This window comes from Thunnus albacares, chromosome 18 (genome assembly GCF_914725855.1).
Source record: "Thunnus albacares chromosome 18, fThuAlb1.1, whole genome shotgun sequence".
Taxonomy (NCBI): Eukaryota; Metazoa; Chordata; class Actinopteri; order Scombriformes; family Scombridae; genus Thunnus; species Thunnus albacares.
Window position 1 is genome coordinate 30,309,475 of NC_058123.1, and position 16,759 is coordinate 30,326,233.

The window sequence follows — 16,759 nt, forward strand, 5'->3', positions numbered from 1 at the left end:
ATATACTGCAACATGACATATAATTAGTGAGTGTTCTCTAGTATCACATAGTAGACACAAGAAGTAGTATTTAACTCCTTCGTGCAACATCCGATATTCATGACAATGCATATGCATGTCAGGTGACTTTGACTTAATGTACCCCACTTGGGTAGCACTGCCTTGTGGCAACAGGAAGCAAGCTTTATGTTACAAGCTGATTCTGATCTCCATAAAAACTTCCCACTCTCACCAAGGTCAGAGTCTTCTATGTACTGTTTAAATGTTTCAGTTGAATGGCAGTCCTCTGATGTTACCTGATATTGTTGAGTTCCTGATATTGTTGAGAAGTCATTTATGGAATTCATGACTGTGTCTCCACAGATTATGATTTGTAGAATCACTTAACTGCCTTAATTGCATAAATGTTGTATTTTTCTGAACATGTCAATCTATATTACAATTACAATTACTAAATATTATAAACTGTATTGTACAGTGAAGGGTAAAAACTCGCTTTTAGAGGTGTGTGCACCTCTGTCTGCCAAATGTAGCCACTGTTGGGACGGGCAGTAGTGTGTTTGGTTATTAGCAATAATTGTGTGATGTGACAGGTGTGTATTGTGCTTTATTAAGGCAAGGTTCTTGTCCAGCTGTTTAAATTAATTCAATGTTAAACACTGCTGCATTTGTCGTATTTTCCTTTGTAGAGGATCTCTAATTAAGCCTATTATACTTAATGTTTTATTGGTTACATTACCAACCCTAATTGCAAAAAATTAAGGGACAATCAGCAGTTAGTGTAAGGCACATTGTCCACTCCCCATAAGCCACAGTCCATTACTGCTGTTGAAATGGGAAAAGAGTAGCAAGGGCAGAAATGTTACAGTGTACAGTGATAACAGATTTGGCCTGCCTTGACATTCCTCCTTTTTTCTTTGTCAGTTACAAACGCAGACATTGGCTGTGATTACACTTCATATCCCTTCTACCCGTTTGCCTTCAGGACCCACACACACCACCTTGGTAAGTCATACCAGAGAATTTGGCTTTCAGAGTAACTTTTATCAGTGGTAGTCTAGATGAGTGTTTCTGTCACAGGGAAAGTGGTCAGCGGCTACAGGATCCGAGATGGGAAGTGGAGCCTGATTGGGAGACAATCTCCTCAGCTACCACAGGTACGTTATCACATCAGAGAGCAACTTAAAACCGACATTTTCATGCCACCCAGTAGCGGAATAGTTAAGGCATATACTATTAGAACCGCAATGTCCCATGATTGATTCCAGCAAGGAACCTTTGTTTCTTGTCCTCTCTCTCCTTGTTTCCTGTTTGCCTGTTCACTATCAATAAAGGTAAATATGCCCAAAAATTAAATTTCAACCTTTAAAATGTCATGTTTTATACTGTAACCCACTGCTGCTGTTGCCTTGGACTTTCTATACAGAAACCCAGTCCAGGTTACTCCAGTAGACTCCAGTAGCCTTACTCCTTGTGTCCACATGATCTGGCTGCGTCATGTTCCAGTTGTGCTATGCTCGTTCACTGTTTCAATGTCCACTGGAAATAATTCAGAAGCAGAGCGTCTGTTCTTTAGCTTCTGCATTTCTGATAAAGTTCAGAGTTGTCAACAGGCCAACAGTTATGCCTGGAGGAGATACAAGCATGGATGACCTTTTATAAGTCTGCAGAGTAAATGAAAGACCTGGGGCCATATTCATAAAGCTTCCTAGTACAAAGAGTTGCTCCTAGTGACGAAATTCGAAGAAAATTCTTAGAATTATGTTTTCTACAGTTAATACTAGATCCTGGTAAAGATAAAAGTTATTCACAAAGCATCTTAGCCCATAAGAGAGCTCCTAAGGTGAAAAACTGTTAGGAGAAAGGAGGAGGCCTTTAAAGAGGCTTAGAAGTTTCTTAGGCAGAGGAGGAAATGGCAGAAAGACAAAGAGGTAGGAGAAATATTCTCCAAACACTGAATGACAGTTAATGAAACACTACAGATTAGATTGTGCAGGGATAATGTTTGTAGTCGATCTTATTAGCGATACGCTCACATAGCCTACCTGGCAGCTGGCAGCTGGAGAAAAAAAATTACATGCCAACCAACACTGCTACTTATAGAATGGCCCGCAATCACAGAAATTGTTGAAAGCTTAGCCATTTTTCCCCCAGTAATATCAAATTGATTAAGTACTAAAAGGACCAGCATGGTAAATACATGTAAAAAAAATAAATATAACAACTATCAGCATGTGAAGAGGCTACATGCACAAGTTGTTTTCAAACATTTTGAAGGCTACTTTTAGAGTATGGCTCACAATTTATTCAACAGAGATGTTCATTACATGAAATAGTATTTATAATAACACCATGTCTTAATGGAGACTAAATTCTGTGATTAGGCATATCGATTTCACTGTCCATTCTATGCCCATTATCACTAAGAGTGCTTTTTTTTTTGATCAACCAATCACACACTTAAAAAAAATGTCATACCTAGCAATGGGGTCAACCACACCTCCACACTAAGGTAAAAGTTTCTGTCCCTTCCTTGCTCAGAGTTGCTCTTAGAATTTTCCTAATTCACTCCTAAACTAGGACTACTTGCTAGAAATTTTTAGGCCAAGTTAGGAGCTCTCTGAGAGTATTCTCAGAATGTTTGTGAATATGGCCCCTGATCTTAGTTAGCTGTCTCACTTGGGCAAAGCAGGACTTCAATACTTCAGTCACCTGAGCATCAAAAGACAATTCTGAATCAAAAATAACACCTAGGTTGCAAGCCTCTTGGTGAACATTATTAGACAAGGCACCCAGAATAGAGGAGAGATTGTTAATACTGCTAGTTCTGGGGCCACAGGGTGTAATTATTATAATTTCTGATTTGGAGTCATTCAACTGCAGGAAATTTTGGGACATCCATCTCTTAATTTCAGCAAGGTAGAACATAATACAAGAAACATTGGTGGTACCACGCTTTAGCAGGACATACAATTGGATGTCATCTGCGTAGCAATGGAAATTGATGTCTACGCATGCATTTGCCCTGGGGGTAGCATGTATATAGTGAATAAGAGGGGACCCAAAACAGACCACTGAGGGACCCCACAAAAGAGAGGAGTGCAAGAGGAGGAGGCATCTCCAAGCATTACAGAGAAGGACCTGTTTGACAGATAGGAGATGAACCAATCCAGAGCCACATCACTGATGCCAACATAGTTCTACAGATAGCTGATTAAGATATTATGGTCCACTGTGTCAAAGGCTGAGCTGAGGTCAAGGAGAATTAAAAGAGGAGTACAGGTAGATGTGTGCTTTGTGACTGTACTTGAATATGACAACCCTTTTTGCCTCTAAGGCCACACTTGAGCCCTGCATGAAAAAACATAGCCCTCTCATTCAGTTAAATGGGGGCAGAGCTTTGACGCATTGGAGGGGTGAATGCAGAGAGCTCCTGCAAAGGATTGCGGTCATTTGGCAAAAAAGTTGAACCTGGTTCATCTTTTGCTGCAGAGCATCGTGACGTCATCCAGCAAAGTGCTGCATTGGCCAATCAGATAGATACAAGCGGTCATTCCTGGTGGATTACTTTGTAACATGAATGATGTGTTTCTGCTGTTTATCTCGCAATCATCACAAAGAAAGATAAAGTAGTTGCTGCCACGATAACTTTCCAGAGAAGTTAAATCCTGAGTGTGAGTATTATAGTGCTGCTTTGCAGTGTTTTGGTGTCTGATAATATTTTTTTACGCAGGGCTGTTTTTGGTATGAATGCAGCCTAACTTTCTCTGTTATCACTCATTTTTTTGTATAACGAACGCTTTATTGAATGTTTCAACAAGGTAGCAAAGACAGACAAACGATCATTTCACTTAACAGGGGCCCTATAAATTAACTTGCACATATACACACCTAGATGGAGGTTGGGGGATACACAAACATACACAAACAATGACAGATACGCAGGTTCCAGACCCGGTTGATACTCACTCACTGGATAGAATGGCAGCAAATTATTTCTGGGAGCCATAACAGAGCCGGAATGTGACGCAGCCTGATGCTGTGGACATTGCAGGTTAGCCTGTCACTGGTAAACAGTATAGGATTCTGATCAATCTGGACAGGGCCAGGCTAGCAGTTTCCCCCTTTCTGGTTTTTATTCTAAGATGAGTTAACTGGCTTCTAGCTTAATATTTAGCCAAGAGATATGATAGAGTGGTATCGAGTTTCTCAACTTGGCAAGAAGACATATTTCCCAACATGATGAGCTATTCCTTTAATCAATGGTTTTGATAATTGATCAACCATTTAAGTACTTTATCAAGGTGAGTGTCGGTGAAACAAAACAAGCATTTCAAACTAAAACCAGAATGCAGTAGTTTATGTAATTTTTGCATTATTATGTATTGAAAATTTTGCATTTATTTTTTTCAATAAATTTTCAGTTAGGGTGCTGTATGTTGTTTGCTCAGCAGTGCAAGTATTTTCTCTCCAGGCTTTCTATCCTGCTAACAAGGAAGTGAATGTGAAGTATGGTGACATCATTGCAGCCAGATGTGTGTTTACTGGTGAGGGCAGAATCTCCAAAACATATATTGGGTAAGTTCTGCTTTAAAACCCAATGCACTAATGCGTTTACACCCCATTGTTGATCAGAGTACCTGTATAATAGATGAGCTCTTGTTTGCTTTCCCTGGACTGTGTTAATATTGACATACAATGTAGCTCCTAGGCATTTATCATAGGAATGTAAGATGGGCACTGTGACTTTATTCCCATCATGGTCTGTTCTCCTCTGCCGATGTGACATGTGACATGTATTTCTTGTATGGGCACAAGTCTATGTCACTAGAAACTGAATTTAAATCATTTATATTTGAATTTGAATTGCTCAACTTGAAAAACTGCATTCAAAAATTAATTTGAATCACATAATTTGAATTTGTATCATTTAACTTGAATGATTGTATTGAAAAACTAAATCTGAATAGCATAATTTGAAATTTAATTCATTAGTTTGGAACAGAATTGCAATAAACTTGAAACTAAACTCTCTCCAACTCTCTATATACTTCCACATTCAGTTCTGGTAATTCAAATTCAGTACTTGCAATTCAATTTCAATGCCAAATTGAGAAAGAAAACTTCCATACATATTCTAATTCCTGATTTCCGTTCATAAACGCACCTTATAAAACCAGATATGGGTCATTATCTGTTTTTTGTTTTCCTACTACTGTTTCTAAGTGGAAGTGGTTTGGTTTTCTCATTTTAAAATGAAAAGTACATAGCTTGAAAAGGAGCTCTGTGAATCTGCACTTGATTGCTCTTCCTCAACAACCAGATGTGTGTCTCAGTAAACTGAAATTGAATTGCAAGAACTGAATGTGGAAGTATACAGAGAGTTGAATTTTCAGTTAAGGATAAAATACAGTTTCAGAGCAAATTAATTCAATTTGATAATATTCAATTATAACATTAAATTTCAAATTATGCTATTTAGATTGTTTTTCAGTGCAAGTATTCAAGTTAAACAATACAACTTAAAATTATGTGATTCAAATTCATTTGTTAAATACAATTATTGAAGTTGAGCAATTCAAATTCAAATATAAATGATTCAAATTCAGTTCTAGTGACATATTTCTGCCCATACTCTTGCTATCTAATTGCTCATGCAGTGATACCACGTAAATATATGCTGTATGCACTAATGGGGGAACAAAGCATTATAACCAGGCATTCAAATTAAAGAATACACTGCATTAAAAAATGCTCGGGTCTGTGTTCAGTCATGAAACTTGCCTTCATGAAATACGATTCAGGAAGGCAGATTTGAGTGATACATCCATGAGTTTAATCTAATCAAGACACCAAAAATGCACAAAGGTTTATAATACTGTAGACAGGATAACTGTCCAGATTACAAAGTAATCTACCAGGAATGTGTGCTTGGACACATTCATACTTGCATGCTTCTTTCCGAAAACCTATAAAGTATTCTGTTGGAGGGGTCACACGGCTGGCTTTTCCAAAATTGGAGTACAGTTAGAAAGTTTGTTGTTGAACCAATGGATCTATGACAGTTCAACCAATGTGTATGAGTTAAAATTGTTTTTTTTGTAATCACAATCAAATCCTTAACTGATCCTACATGCATCCAGTATTTCAAAGAAACTTGAAACTAGCTATTGCCTTCACAGTGAGACCAACTGTAATTGAGATATACTATAATATAATAATCTGGAAGCCCCCCTCCCAGTAGGAGCTTGTAGTTTTGAAAGTTTAATTCATACATATTTAAGACCATAAAAATGTAGATATTGCAGTATTAACACATAAGGAAAAAACAACTTACTAACATTATCTTTAATATTAATAAACGAAGATAAATGTCCACAGTACTTCTTTGTTTTATGAATGAAGTGGTACTCGAGTTGAAGCAGCCACAGTGCCTGAGGCCCTATTTACACCTGGCATTAATATCTGTCTTGGGTGATCCAATCACAAGTGGACAGGTCTAAGTACGTCTGTTTACACCTGATATTAACATGAGTCTCTACATGCGTTTTGAGTGACCACTTGTGATCGGATCACTTCCCCGCACTATATGCAAATAAATACATCATTTACGTTTGCAAAGACCAAATTCGTGGTTGTTTTTAACTGGCGGGACGAGAAGGGGTCCATGTATCCTCTGTCCAAAGCTGTGTTCAACTTGTTTGATAACAGGATAAACAAATATACAATGCATCGTGAAATTCAAACGCCCGTCCTATTGATTTGCTCTAGCGCCGCATCTGAACACATATATATATATATAAAATACAGAGTTAAATGCAGCGATCTCCCCGCAGCTATGCGCATTTACGCACAAGGCACAGCAGCATAACTTCATTGATTATTTGAATCTCCGACACGCTGACAGGATTGGTCAGGATCTAATGTTAATTCATATTCTGTGTTCTTCTACACATCCAATAGGTCAGCTGTTACACACACAGTCCAAGTTCACACAGTGAAAATGTTTGGAGTAAAGCAGCTGTTGTCCTGATAAATTCTGCGCTCATTATGTCGAGCAGCGCTGCAAAACTAAAAATGTAGTTATCAACTTGACAGGACAGAGGAAACTATCCAGCAACGTTTAGCCTCTGAAATATTTTTTTAGACGGACAAGTGAAAAATGAATGGTTTAATTTCTATACCAATTGTCGATTTGATGAGGAAAACGGGTTAGGGGAACGAGAAAAAAAAAAAGGACAAAACAGGAAGTGGATTACATTTTTTAATTTACCAGAAAAATGGAAAAACAAAATAATGCATTTATCCTGTTATCAAACAAGTTGAACAACCTCAAACCCTGCCCCCAAAGTTTTGTACTTTTGGAAAGTATCACCCCTGTGAGCAGAGACTTTTTGGAGTTTGAAACAACCTCCTTGGACATCATTTAGATCCTGGTACCTCTGGTTGAAACGCAGGTAGTTGAACTAAGTTCCTGAATAGGTTCCTAGTCCATGGGAAAAGTTACTGCAGTGGAAACGCGTCTTTACAGATCATCTGCCTTTCTGTATGTACTGCAGTGAGTGATGTATTTATCCCCAGGTACTTTTCTCTGTTTTGTCTGCAGTGGTACCTCCGATGATGAAATGTGCAACTTCTATATAATGTACTATATGGACAGCAAGCATGCGATCCCCTACATGAACTGTATGGAGACCGGCTCCAAAGAGCTATTTGAGCATATTCCAGCTGAGGCCAATGTTCCCATTGCTATCAGTCCAGGTCATATGAACTCAATGATGCATATGGGACACTCAACAGGTACAAAGGCATTAAGTACTGTCTCTGTTGTGTACCTCAAACCCAATGTTATTAATTTAAGTATTTCATTTTTTTGTTTTTACATTGGATAAAATGTTAATGTATGCCAATGTAAGGTTCACACTTTTTTCACATGTTTCTCCATTTATGCCTCCATGTCTTGTTGAACTTTAATTATTTTTCAAAATTAACCTGCCTGGCTTTGCTTTTGTCCCAAAGATCATCAAGATAACAGATCACTGATGGATACAAACAAAGGAGGGCAGGCTCTGGATCAGGGTGAGTTCAAAGCCAATGAGCTGCATCACTGTATTATTACAACCATACTAGGGTGTAAAACTATTTACTTGGATATTGAAGTTTTTTTTTTACTACAAGAACCAGGCTGATAATCAGACCACTGTGTTATTCAATCTGATATTGCCCTCTTGGCAGTCATTTTCTGTAGCCATCCACTATGACTAACACTAGCCATATGCCATTTACATTATAAGTCAATACTAAGAGTGTGTTATTAGAGTAGAGTATAGATAGCATAGGTTTACAGAGAACAATAATTGACATAAAGCCTACATGTTTTGGCAGATAACTGTACAACTGGACAACTTGTTCTACAAAATCTGACAGAAATTAACACACTCTCAAATTAATGCACTCTCGACTGCTAAAAGCTCTGGGCACTGTGGAAATTAAAGTTATGGATATATTCCAATTCTGATTTTGAAATATTAAATAGCAGGACAAACTAATGCCATTAATATTGCAATTAAATTGGCTACTATGTACAGTGTATAATAAAACTGAGTACGTCCCTTTGCAATATCACTAAAATGTTAAATGTTTCAGAATTGTATCATCTTACAATAATTGTAGTATTTTTAGGGTTATTTGTTATTAAAAACAGGTTATACTAAATTGAAAACACGAGCCTCAAAGTACAACCTCAATGCAATGAAAGTGAATACACCTGTGACCAATTTAATTCAATTCAATATTTATTTATATAGTGCCAAATCACAGCACTTGGTGACAGTGGCAAGGAAAAACTCCCCTTTAACAGGAAGAAACCGCAAGCAGAACTGGGTTGGGCAGCCGTCTGTCTTGACCGGTTGGGTTGAGCGAGAAAGAGGGGGGGTTGGGGGCACAGAGAATCAGAATAACAACAATAATAACAATAGAGCTATGACTAGTAATAATAATAGCAGCAATAGCTGGAAAAGATCCCAGGGCAGGACACCAACAGGACTGCGCCACCATCCCTGCACCATGATTGATGAGTTGATGATCAGTTTTCTGTAAGATGAGAAAGCACAAAAACTCTGGGGAAGAAGCCAAGTTAGTAACATGCATCAATGGCACATGAATGCATACAGATGGAGAGGAGCTCAGTGTATCATGGGAAGTCCCCCGACAGTCCAGGCCTATAGCAGCATGATTACAGGCTTATCCAAGGCAAGCTTGGTCAGCCCTTACTATAAGCTTTACCAAAAAAGGAAAGTTTTAAGCCTACTCTTAAATGTAGAGAGGGTGAAACCAGTGAAACAAAAGTGAGTACACCTGTGACCACTGATCCAAAAATGATTACACCTGTGACATCCAATTAAGACTAATTACCTGAACAAGGTTATAAAAGAACCTGTGAACACTACAACTTTCTCAGTTTTGGCCTGGGTTGTGCCAAATTCATCATGGCTCCACAAGGTAAGGAATTGCCTGAACAAGTAAGAAACCAGATTGTGAGACTTCATAAAGATGGGAGAGGGTACAAGATCATCAGTAGGCTACTGAACAGAGGCCAACAGAAGTTGCTGTAGTGGTTAGGAGGTACAAGAAGACCCATACTACCAATAACAGAAGGTGTGAAGGCTGTCCTCGAAAATGATGGCTCACACAGTTCGCTATTTACACAACCTTGCATTGAAAAACAGATGGGCTAGTGCCTCCACAACCTCCACAGAGGATTGGTCACAAAACAGCACAAAACTGCATGATTAAACTTTGCCAAAAAACATGAAAAGAAACCTGATGAATATTGGTGGCACATTCTTTGGTCAGATGAAACCAAAATAAATTTGTTTGGCTCAGGTGGGGTCCAGCATGTTTGGCATGGACCTGGTCAGGACTACAACAGTGACTGCTCTGTGCCAACCGTGAAACATGGGGGTGGGAGTGTGCTGATAAGTGTGCTGATATGGGGCTGCATAAGTGCAAAAGGTGTAGGTGAGGTGACATTTATAAGTGGCACTATAAATGCAAGTTTGTATACCCAAATACTCAATGAAAACATGACAATCATCCCAAAATTCAAAAATCACCTAAGAGTTTTTAAAGAAGAAAACAGTTAAAACTATTACCTGGCCAAGTATGTCCCCTGACTGGAATCCAATAGAACACCTTCACAACTGAAAAGAATCATCTGTGAAGAATTTGGGAGATTTGTTCTAGACTGGTATCATTCATGCCCAGGATCATTGAATCTGTTATCAAAAATAAAGAAGGGCATACAATGAAGGGTGTGCTGACTTTTTTTGCAGTTCATTCTCACTGGTTTAACTCTTCTTGGGTATTGTCTAAAAACAAATAAAATTGTATTAAATGAATCAGGTGGTGAGGGACAAACTGAAACCCACAGTGAAGGGGAACAGAGAACATTTTACACACAAGGTCTTCCACTCCAACCTCCTGAGAGAATTTTCCAGCATATCAAGGGAGGTTGGTGGGGGCCCTGTTCAGAGGACTTCAAAAGGACTTCACACAGTTATAGATATGACCATTGTGAACAAGTACAGTAGAAATGTCAGTTTTCATGATGGGTTTATTAGCAGGCAGTGCTTACAGAAACATTGATCAGCCATTTCTAACAGTGCAAAAAAGCTTGACCATCATAAATATTAACCAGTGATATTCACATGATGTTTGGTTAACAATCAATTGTCATTCCAACTCAGTGATATAAACTGTGTTTTAGCCATGAGTTGTAAAACCAGTGTGAACGGGCGAATTTGGGGGCCTTAGGAAAACTCAGTTATGGGGCCTTCTTCACACTTCATTTTCACCCTTTCTCTGATTGAGAATATTGGTATTGGTGGTGGTAGACAAAGTACTTAAGTCTTTAAGCTATTAATACCACACTAACAATACTTTGTTAAAAGTAAAAGTGGAGGTCATTTTAGCAGCTTTATATACTGCTTGATAGCTCAAGCTGTCTCTGTTGATCATATATTTTGTGTGTAAAATCTTAATCTGTAAAGTAACCAGTAACAAGCTCCCAGATAAATGTAGTAGAATGACAAGTACAGTGTTCCCTCTGGAAGAGAAGGAACTGAATCCTCCCAGTAGAAGTGGAATATAAGTAGGCCTATACAGTTTGTATAAAATGGAAATATTGAAGTACATGTACCCCATAACTGCAAGCATAATGCTTGAGTAAATGTACTTGGTTACTTTTCAACGTATGATGATATCCACAACTGCAATCAAATGTTGATGATTTCCATAGCTGCAGTTACCAGGTTTTCCTCTGCTTTTCTGACATGAACTGCTCACTGAACCAGCCTGTGAAGAAAAAAAAAATATTATTATTATTTATTATTATTTATTCAAGTGAGGGAGGCCACTTGTACTTTTGGCTACTTGAATATTATTCTCCTTATGCTGTGTTGGATTGCATGTTACCTCGAGGAGTTTCGCAACCCTATCAACACGTGAGTCAAGTGCTACGCAGTTTCACAGCGGCTCCTCCAGAACAGTCAATTAATCTGTAGAGTGTGGGGGGTGCTGTTTTGCTGTCCTTTTGTACATAATTTTGGGGTATAATGAGTAAGGATAGTAACACAATTTTATATGTTTCATATCTAAACATCATAATAAATCTATAGCTGTTCAGGTGCCCTTTTAGTTGGGGGCCCTAGGCAGTTGCCTACCTTACCTAATGATAAAGTCCGTCCTTGAGTGCAAAGCTGAACTGTGGACAGCAGACAGAATTTCTTGTCTGCTTCCTGCAGACTCTCCCCCTGTAGTGATCTCAGATTTATCGCTTCTGGAGGGCACACATCCTGTTTCTGCATAAAAAAAATTTCAAAAGCTCCAAACGGAAAACAAAATCTGACCACAGATCACACATTTGGTTATACACAAGACTTTAGTGAGTGAGTATATGTTAAAATCCTGTTGTTCGCAGTGGACTTTGGGGAGAAGCCACTCTAGTCAAGCATTCAGAGCTCATTTCCCACAGATTAAATACAATTGGTCAACAAGGAACACCCACAGTAATGTTGAGAGAGGGATGGTTACAATTTGAGTGGCATTTTAGTGGACCAATAGAAAATCCCTTCTGGGACTTTTGAGTCACATGAGGAGAGAGACAATTTTTTGGGAGGCAGTTTTTCTTCTTGGTCGACTGAAGTCCAAAATGAGAGCAGTTTTCCACATAGTCTTTTAGACCGAAAATAGATCAAGTGATGTCTTCTTTACAGGAAAATATATTTCATGATTTCAGTGTTTGTAGTTTGCTTTTTTTTTAATGTGATGTTTTAAATTTTATCTGCCTGTCCTTTTGCCCCCACTATTATTACATTGCGGGCAGAATGTTCAACCTCCCTGTCAAGTATATCTCAGAGTTGTTCCACATGCAGAGGTTCTCAACAACACTCTCATTGTGGGGTGTACTAGGGCTAGACAAGAGGAGAAGTGCAGGGGCCTGGCTGAGGACTTTTTTAAGATGTGGCAGGTGAAACCATCAGTTGAACACTTTCAAGATGGTGGTGGAAAATTGAGGAAAATTATCCAATGTTACATATTTTTGCGTGGCAAAAGTATGTGAACCTGTAGGATTATCAATTTATTTGAAGGGGAAATTAGAGTCGGGTATTTCAATCATTGGGATGACAATCAAGTGTGAGTCTGGGAGGCCCTGCCTTATTCAAAGAAGAGAAATCTGGGTCTTCACTATCAAGGTCTGAGCTTCACAACACAGGCTTATGGAAGTGTTGTCATGGATCAAAGGATATTCCTGAGGAGCTTAGAAGAAGAGTTGTTGATGCTCACCAAGCTGGAAAGGGTTACAAAACCATTCCTAAAGAATTTGGACTCCACCAATTGACAGTCAGTCAGATCGTGTACAAAGTGAAGATGTCCAACACCATTGTTACCCTCCCCAGGAGTGGTTGACCAACAAAGATCACACCAAGAGTCCTGACCTTTATCATATAGAAATGCTGTGGAAGGACCTGAAGCAGGCAGTTCATTCAAAGAAGCCCACCAACATCCCTGAGTTGAGACTGTTCTGTAAGGAGGAATGGGCTAAAATTCCTCCAAGCCAATGTGCAGGGTTGATTAACAGTTACTGGAAACGTTTGGTTGAAGTTATTGCAGCAAAAGGGGGTCACACCAGTTACTTAAAGCAAGGGTTCACATACTTTTGCCTCCCACAAATATGTAAGATAAATAAATGCAAAAGTTTGATGTATTGATCTTCTGATGATGTGGTCACTTTTGGTCTGCCTGATAGTGCTTTGGATACAACTGATCCAGTTTCTGCAAAGCATTTTAGAGTTCCACACACTGTTCCCCTAGAAACAAATTAGTCTAGCCATGATTTGATGCTGAGAAAGCTTCTCTTTGATTAGAATAACAATTTGACTTCTGACACTTTCACTTAGTTCTGCTGCAAGTTAAATTACTTGAACAAGCCTCTGGTGGGTAGATAAATCCACCTGAGTGTCATCTGAACACATGCTTCAATGGAAGCGATACAACTCAAGGAAATCTGCCTTTTGTACAAAGGAGTTAAGTTGGTCAGTGCCACAAATTTGCTTAAAATTAATTGCTGACCTAGAAATAGTGCAGAATGTTAAATATTTCTTCATTTACCGTCATTACTTTTTGTGTTTTTAAATGTTTCTGAAACCTCAAACATTCTGATTATTTCCAGGTTTACGTGAAAATATTAGAGATTTCCAATGCGGTCTCGGACTTTTGGACTTTGGACTTTTGTATCAAAGTCCAAAATTCCTGAATTTTCACACATTTCCATAACACATGAATGAGTGTACCCTCCCCTCTTCATCTCCAGCAGGTAGAGTCATCTTCAAGCTTGGCTTTGTGAAGTCTGGCAGGGATCCAACATAATTTGAATTGTATTAGCCTTGTGCATGCCTCCCATGACATGTACTTCAAGTTACTTTGAATGTTGGCCCATTCCTGCTCTGAAAATACAATAATTTTTCACTAAGGATGGAGAGCTGCACTTCTGCAGTAACATAGAATAAAACATGGATACTTTGTGACCTTTCCATAGCTGGAGAAGATAAGATCTGCACAAACTGAAACTGTCGCTGGAAGTGACTGTAAATGTAATTAAACTTTGGGACTACCATATCATCTTTATTATGTTGGCTCTATCTATATGTAGTTTAAATTGGTCTATCAAATGTTCAGTATTCAGAAGATCTGAAAGATTGTGTGGAAATAAAACAACAAGATATCGAATACCCTAGGCTGGCCACTTAATATGCCCTAATTCAAATACTTTTTTGGGACAGTAGGATGTTATGGGTATGGCCTCAGATTTGGACCAGCTTATCTTGTATCCAGACAGTTTTGAAAAGTTAGTAATAATGGACAGTAAAGATGAAATTCACATCTCTAGGCTCCTGACAAAATTTAAATAACATCTGCATAAAGTATCAATTTATATATTATAGGCCCTATACATATACCTTGGAAGTTACAGTCTGACTGAAAAGCCATGGCTAATGGCTCCAGGGCAAGAGCAAAGATAGCGAGGGAGGTGGGGTCATCCTGACGAGTGCCTCTCCTTAGTCTAAACTATGGAACTATGGGGAGATAAGTCTATTCATTCTCACAGCTGCAGTGGGTTCTTTATAAATCAGGTGCATCCAGCGACAGAAAACCTCTCCCCCCCCATCAAGGTGAGAGAGATTCAGGCTTGACTGCAGTTGGGTGACCACGTTCCCCGCCAGGGAAAAAATCCGTTCGCTTGGGGTACTGGTGGCTGGAATAACAAGCAGCTTTTAGAAAGCTTGGGTAGACGGCAGAAACGGTCCTCGTTACGTGCCTACAACTCCAGTGGGTTTTCAGTTGTGGGAATGTGGGATGTCTGAGAGTAATCCCGTACCTCATCTGCACCGTTCTAGTCTCGCTTTTTTTGCCACTTTGCATCTCCAGTTCAACTTCAAAATTGTCCTCAATGTCAGTCTTGGCATTATGTTTACCTACAGTGAAAATTAGACACATTTATGGCACAATTTTATTTTAACTATTCAACTACTTACCTACAATTATTTGCGCAACACAATCCAAATAGCAAATAGGCTATGGAATAGTCATTGTTATTGCTGTTACTAGTCAGCTAACATTGGTATAATTATAGTTACTTTAGTTAATGTCAGTTAACCTGTAGCTTCAGGCTGTTCCTCCCCTCCGTCTTCTCATATCAGCGAAGTCAGGTGCATGCGGCCATCCTCTCTGTTATTATATGGGAGGAATTTTAGATGTTAAAACCGGGCATGCTGTGATTGGGATGGACTCTGCCAACCTCTGACTCTTAGCGTGTTGTTAGAGAGACAACACGCTGAGAGTGAGGTAGGGGGCGACTTGTGACTTTTAACAGCTTGAAGCCAGGAATGTTAAATATTTCATGTCTGAAAAGGGCTTTAGACAGAGCAGGTACAGTATCAACAGAAACAGCATTACATTGGACTGTTGTGAGTGACCTGAGTCTGAGGGCATTGTTCTTAATTCATCCCTCACCTCATTAGCTATTGGTAGTGAGTGAAATAACTTGACTATGGATACAAACAACTGAAAACAGCTTCCTTCAGATATATCTGGCCTTACCCTTAGGAAAAGAGTGAGGGTGTCCAGTTGTATTATTCCCTGCCCCAGTAATCACAGCAGACTTCTCTCTGTTGTATATAGTTTTTGTGAACAAGGATTTGTTATCATGTTAGGATCTTTAGGATGCACAAATCCATACAAAAATTGACATATGATGTTTCAATGTTCACAAGTTCATTAAGGCTGTTTACACCTGCGCTGAATATGTTCACATTTTTGCAGTCCACCATAATAGTGGAATTAAAACAGCAAATTTCACTGGAAGTTTACATTAATATCATAATTAGAAATTGCAACACAAATACAAAAAAATGACATCGAGATAACATAGATAATATTGAAATATATAAAAATACAGCCAATAAAACTTATAAAAAAAGATACATTATTCTTAGGGCCCTATTTTAACAATCTGAAGCGCATGGTCTGAAGCGCGTGGCGCAATTGCATTGAGGGTGTGTCCAAATCCACTTTTGCTATTTTAACAGCGGAAAAATTGTCGCTGCAGCAGGTGCATGGTTCAAAGGGGTTGTCCATAGTCTCCTAATTAATCATGGGTGTGTTTTCGGTGTAACATGCAATAAACCAATCACAGTGTCATCTCCCATTCCCTTTAAGAGCAAGGTACACTTGCACCTTGGCAGACTGTTATTATGACGATGCATTTGCCAAGTAGTAAGAAGGAGCGCTTCTCTGCAGAGGAAACGGATCTGCTTGTGTGCAAAGTGAAAGCGCACGATCCATAACGAGCACACTGCTGCTCCCGGACCCTCCCGTGGTCAGCCCCAGACCACCAGATTAAGGTCCTGTTCATTAATTTGTTGCCAATTAATCATCGTTTGATTTTTGAAAAGGTTTATTCTCTTAAATTACAGCTTTGGTTTCTTTAAAATCATTTTGTTCAGTAATGGAGTAACAGGTCAAATCAGCAGGGTTTTAATTGCTGAAAGTATGGAAAACTGATTACTGTACTCTCAAAAATGTTAAAGAATATTTGTTAAATATTGTTCAAAAATTAAATCATTAATTTTAATCATGTAAAGAATCATTAACACAGTTATCAGGACTTGATCAGCTCTCCAAGGTGCTGATCCTGCTG

The 16,759-nt window shown here is 38.8% G+C and overlaps 1 protein-coding gene across 6 annotated transcripts in view; it reads left to right on the top strand.

The window, feature by feature from the left end:
* pam (peptidylglycine alpha-amidating monooxygenase) overlaps positions 1-16,759 on the top strand; it is a 115,981-nt gene that overhangs the window by 50,825 nt on the left and 48,397 nt on the right. For all 6 annotated transcript variants that reach the window (XM_044332663.1, XM_044332667.1, XM_044332664.1 and 3 more), the window contains 5 exons: positions 925-1,005; positions 1,081-1,157; positions 4,475-4,578; positions 7,607-7,800; positions 8,020-8,079. In XM_044332663.1, the coding sequence (XP_044188598.1) occupies positions 925-1,005; positions 1,081-1,157; positions 4,475-4,578; positions 7,607-7,800; positions 8,020-8,079 (516 nt within the window). The remainder of the gene's footprint in view (positions 1-924; positions 1,006-1,080; positions 1,158-4,474; positions 4,579-7,606; positions 7,801-8,019; positions 8,080-16,759) is intronic.